The sequence below is a fragment of the Psittacula echo genome, assembly GCF_963264785.1.
Source record: "Psittacula echo genome assembly, chromosome: Z".
Lineage (NCBI taxonomy): Eukaryota > Metazoa > Chordata > Aves > Psittaciformes > Psittacidae > Psittacula > Psittacula echo.
The window spans coordinates 27,796,716-27,800,882 of NC_137742.1; the positions used below are offsets into that span (position 1 = coordinate 27,796,716).

General features: G+C 45.9%; 1 protein-coding gene across 1 annotated transcript; it reads left to right on the forward strand.

The window, feature by feature from the left end:
* Window positions 1–224: 224 nt before the first annotated feature.
* GCNT4 (glucosaminyl (N-acetyl) transferase 4) lies at window positions 225–1,592 on the forward strand (the record flags this gene model as incomplete). The annotated part of the gene is made up of 1 exon (XM_080638660.1): window positions 225–1,592. The coding sequence occupies one exon, from the start codon at window positions 225–227 to the stop codon at window positions 1,590–1,592; it is 1,368 nt and encodes a 455-aa protein (XP_080494786.1).
* Between the last annotated feature and the right edge of the window lie 2,575 nt (window positions 1,593–4,167).

Consider the following 4,167-nt stretch of genomic DNA (forward strand, 5'->3'; position numbering starts at 1 on the left):
GCTAATTCAGGCGAATGAAATCTTTGACTATTAGTATGGTAAAGTCCGACTCTCAATTAAATGATGATTAAGAAGAAACTGCGTATTTCCACTGGCCTGTCCTGCTAAGGTGTTGTTTATCCCATAGGCAGACCAATGTGCACATAGCTTTGTTAGAACCTGGAACTACCTCTGATGCATTGCTCCTGATTTAAAATACCACCATGTCTGTGTTTACTTGCAGGATGAAGAGACACAAGTGTCCCTGCAAATGTCCCTCAAGAAGGAAAATCCTGATCCTGTGTGTTACGGGGTGGCTGATAGCACTGCTGAAACTCTTCCATGTTGAAAGACACTTTCTTCCCTCTAAGGGCATTTATTTGGTTGAGCCCTTCTTGAGCACTTCTTCTTATGTTAGAAACAGGTATTCCTACCTAAGAAATGAGTTCCAGTACAAAATTAATTGCTCGTCTATATTTGAACAAGATCCCCATGAAATTGGCAAGAGTTTAGAGATAAGAAGAAAAGAGATAATAGATTTAACCGATGAAGATGTTGTCACAATGACAAGTGCTTGCCATGTGTATCGTTCGCTTAGGAAATACCACCTAAAACCTGTTTCTCCAGAGGAGGAGAGTTTTCCAATTGCCTACTCTTTGGTTGTTCACAAAGATGCAGTAATGGTAGAAAGACTCATACATTCACTGTACAGTCATCAAAATATTTACTGCATCCATTATGACCAAAAAGCAGCAAAAAGTTTCAAATCTGCTGTGAACAATCTAGCTAAATGTTTCCCCAATATTTTCATTGCATCGAAATTGGAGACAGTGGACTATGCACATATTTCACGGCTGCAAGCCGATTTCAATTGTTTGTCTGATTTGATGGAGTCTCCAGTCCCCTGGAAGTATGTTATTAATTTGTGTGGCCAAGATTTCCCTTTGAGGTCAAATTTTGAGTTGGTGGTTGAACTGAAGAAACTCCGTGGAGGAAACATGCTGGAAACTATAAAGCCGAGCAGTAGCAAAAAAGAAAGATTTACTTATCACTATGAACTTTTGAAAGTGCCTTATGAATATGTGCAGATGCCTGTAAAAACCAACATTTCTAAGGATCTGCCACCTCATAATATTGAGGTATTTGTAGGCAGCGCCTATTTTGTTTTAAGCAGAGAATTTATTCAATATACTCTTAAAAGCTCTCTTGCAAAGGATTTTTTTGAGTGGTCAAGGGATACGTACTCTCCAGATGAACATTTCTGGGCCACTCTTGTACGTGTTCCTGGGGTCCCTGGGGAAATTCCAAGGTCGGCCCAGGACATAACAGACCTACAAAGCAAAACTCGTCTGGTGAAATGGAATTATCTTGAGGAACATTTGTATCCTCCCTGCACTGGTACCCACCTTCGCAGTGTCTGCATCTATGGGGCTGCGGAATTAAGATGGCTTCTGAAATATGGACACTGGTTTGCCAACAAGTTTGACTCCAAAGTGGACCCTGTCCTGGTAAAATGCCTGGCAGAAAAGCTGGCAGAACAACAGAAAGAGTGGGTATATTTGTCGTCTGATAAATACTTTCTGCACATAAGTTCTATGAATGCCTCGCTATAAGCAGCACTGTCTTCCCTGCTGTCAGTACTGTGTGCTGTTGTGGCACAGCACGTGAAGTTCCTCTGCTGCAGGATATGAGCAAGCAATGTCCGTTCTGCATGAAGTTCAGGGCCTTGGAGAGAAAGGCGCCTGGCCATTTATTTATAAAAAGTCATGCCTCTCTGATTAACTGTGTTGTAGATTGCCACAGTAATTCTGTAATTGTTCTTCAGGGTGATTCTGAGAGGGTGAGGTTTGCTTTTGGAGACTCTGGTGCTGTCTGTCCCAGTGGAATATTTCAGAGACATGTTTTGCATCAAGTGTGTTTGTGTTTTCCTAGGAAACTCCAACACATCTCACTGCCTGGTTCGTTTTTCTTCACTTTTGTTTTTCCTAAAGGTATGAAACAAAGACCTCTCTATCTGCTACCTCAGGAAAACTGGAAGTGCCCATCTCATGGACAAAACCAAGAGGTCAGCATGCCACCAAATGAGCCATGTGCCCTCATCTGAAGTCCCAAACTTCCCACCTGTGGGAGCTAACAAAGATCTTTGCAATGTGAATATGAATGGACGATATAAGGGAAAGATCCTCAGATACCACATTGTCCATAGTGTTGTTCTCCCAGTGCATCTGTGCATTGCTTTTCGTTCTGTGAAGCACGTGCTCAGGTGCTATGCCTTGTGTATGAAACTGGTGGTGGTTGAAACAGAATTATGTGCTGTTATTCTTCAAAGGCTTTTACAAGCGTGCCCTAAGGGCCGTCACTGCACCCCCATAGAGTAGATAACCATGCCCAAAGGAAGTAAATCTTCATTTCTGTCTTTGCCTTAGAAATATCCTCCTGTGAAATCCCAGTCATAGAATCATAGGTTAGGGTTGGAAAGGACCTTAAGATCATCAAGTTCCAATCCTCCTGCCATGGGCAGGGACATCTCATACTGGACCATGTCAGCCAAGGCTCTGGCCAGCCTGGCCTTGAACACTGCCAGGGGTGGAGCATTCACAACTTCCTTGGCCAACTTGTTCCAGTGCCTCACCACCCTCACAGTAAAGAACTTCTTCCTTATAACCAATCTAAACTTCTCCTGTTTAAGTTTTAACCCGTTACCCCTTGTCCTGTCACTACAGTCCTTAATGAAGAGTCGCTCTCCAGCATCCCTATAGCCCCCCTTCAGATACTGGAAGGCTGCTATGAGGTCTCCACGCAGCCTTCTCTTCTCCAGGCTGAACAGCCCCAACTTTCTCAGCCTGTCTCCATATGGGAGGTGCTCCAGTCCCCTGATTATCCTCGTGGCCTCCTCTGGACTTGTTCCAACAGTTCCATGTCCTTTTTATGTTGAGGACACCAGAACTGCACACAATACTCCAAGTGAGGTCTCCCGAGAGCAGAGTAGAGGGGCAGGATCACCTCCTTGGACCTGCTGGTCACGCTCCTTTTGATGCAGCCCAGGATACAGTTGGCTTTCTGAGCTGCGAGCACACACTACTAGCTATGTTAAGTCTCTCTTTGACCAACACCCCCAAGTCCTTCTTCACAGGGCTGCTCTGAATCTCTTCTCTGCCCAACCTGTAGTTGTGCCTGGGATTGCCCCTACCCAGATGTAGGACCTTGCACTTGTTATGGTTAAACTTCATGAGGTTGGCATCTGCCCACCTCACAAGTGTGTCAAGGTCCCTCTGGATGGCATCCCTTCCCTGCAGCGTATCAACCGAACCACACAGCTTGGTGTCATCGGCAAATTTGCTGAGGGCGCACTCAATCCCACTGTCCATGTCACCGACAAAGATGTTGAACAAGACCGGTCCCAACACCGATCCCTGAGGGACACCACTCGTTACTGATTTCCAGCCGGACATTGAGCCATTGACCACAACTCTTAGCGTGTGGCCATCCAGCCAGTTCTTTATCCACCGAGTGGTCCACCCATCAAATTGATGTCGCTCTAATTTAGAGACAAGGATGTCATGTGGGACAGTGTCAGACGCTTTGCACAAGTCCAGGTAGATGATGGCAACTGCTCTACCTCTGTCCATCAGTTTCGTAGCCCCATCATAGAAGGCCACCAAATTGGTCAGGCAGGATTTCCCCTTAGTGAAGCCATGCTGGCTGTCACCAAGCACCTCCTTGTTTTTCATGTGCCTTAGCATGCCTTCCAGGAGAATCTGCTCCAAGAGTTTGCCAGGCACAGAGGTGAGACTGACTGGTCTGTAGTTCCCTGGGTCATCCATTTTCCCCTTCTTGAAAATGGGGGTTATATTTCCCTTTTTCCAGTTGTCGGGAACTTCACCTGACTGCCATGGTTTTTCAAATATGATGGCCAGTGGCTTAGCAACTTCACTCGCCAGCTCCTTCAGGACCCGTGGATGGATTTCATCTGGTCCCATGGACTTGTGCACGTTCAGGCTCTCAAGCTGGTCTTGAACCACGTCCTCTCCTACAGTGGGCCCAAGGTCTTCATTCTCACAGTCCCTGCGTCTGCCTTCCAAGACTTGGGTGGTGTGGTCAGAGCATTCGCCAGTGAAGACTGAGGCAAAGAAGTCATTAAGAACCTCAGCCTTCTCCAAATCCAGGGTAGTCCTCTTGAGACAGTAT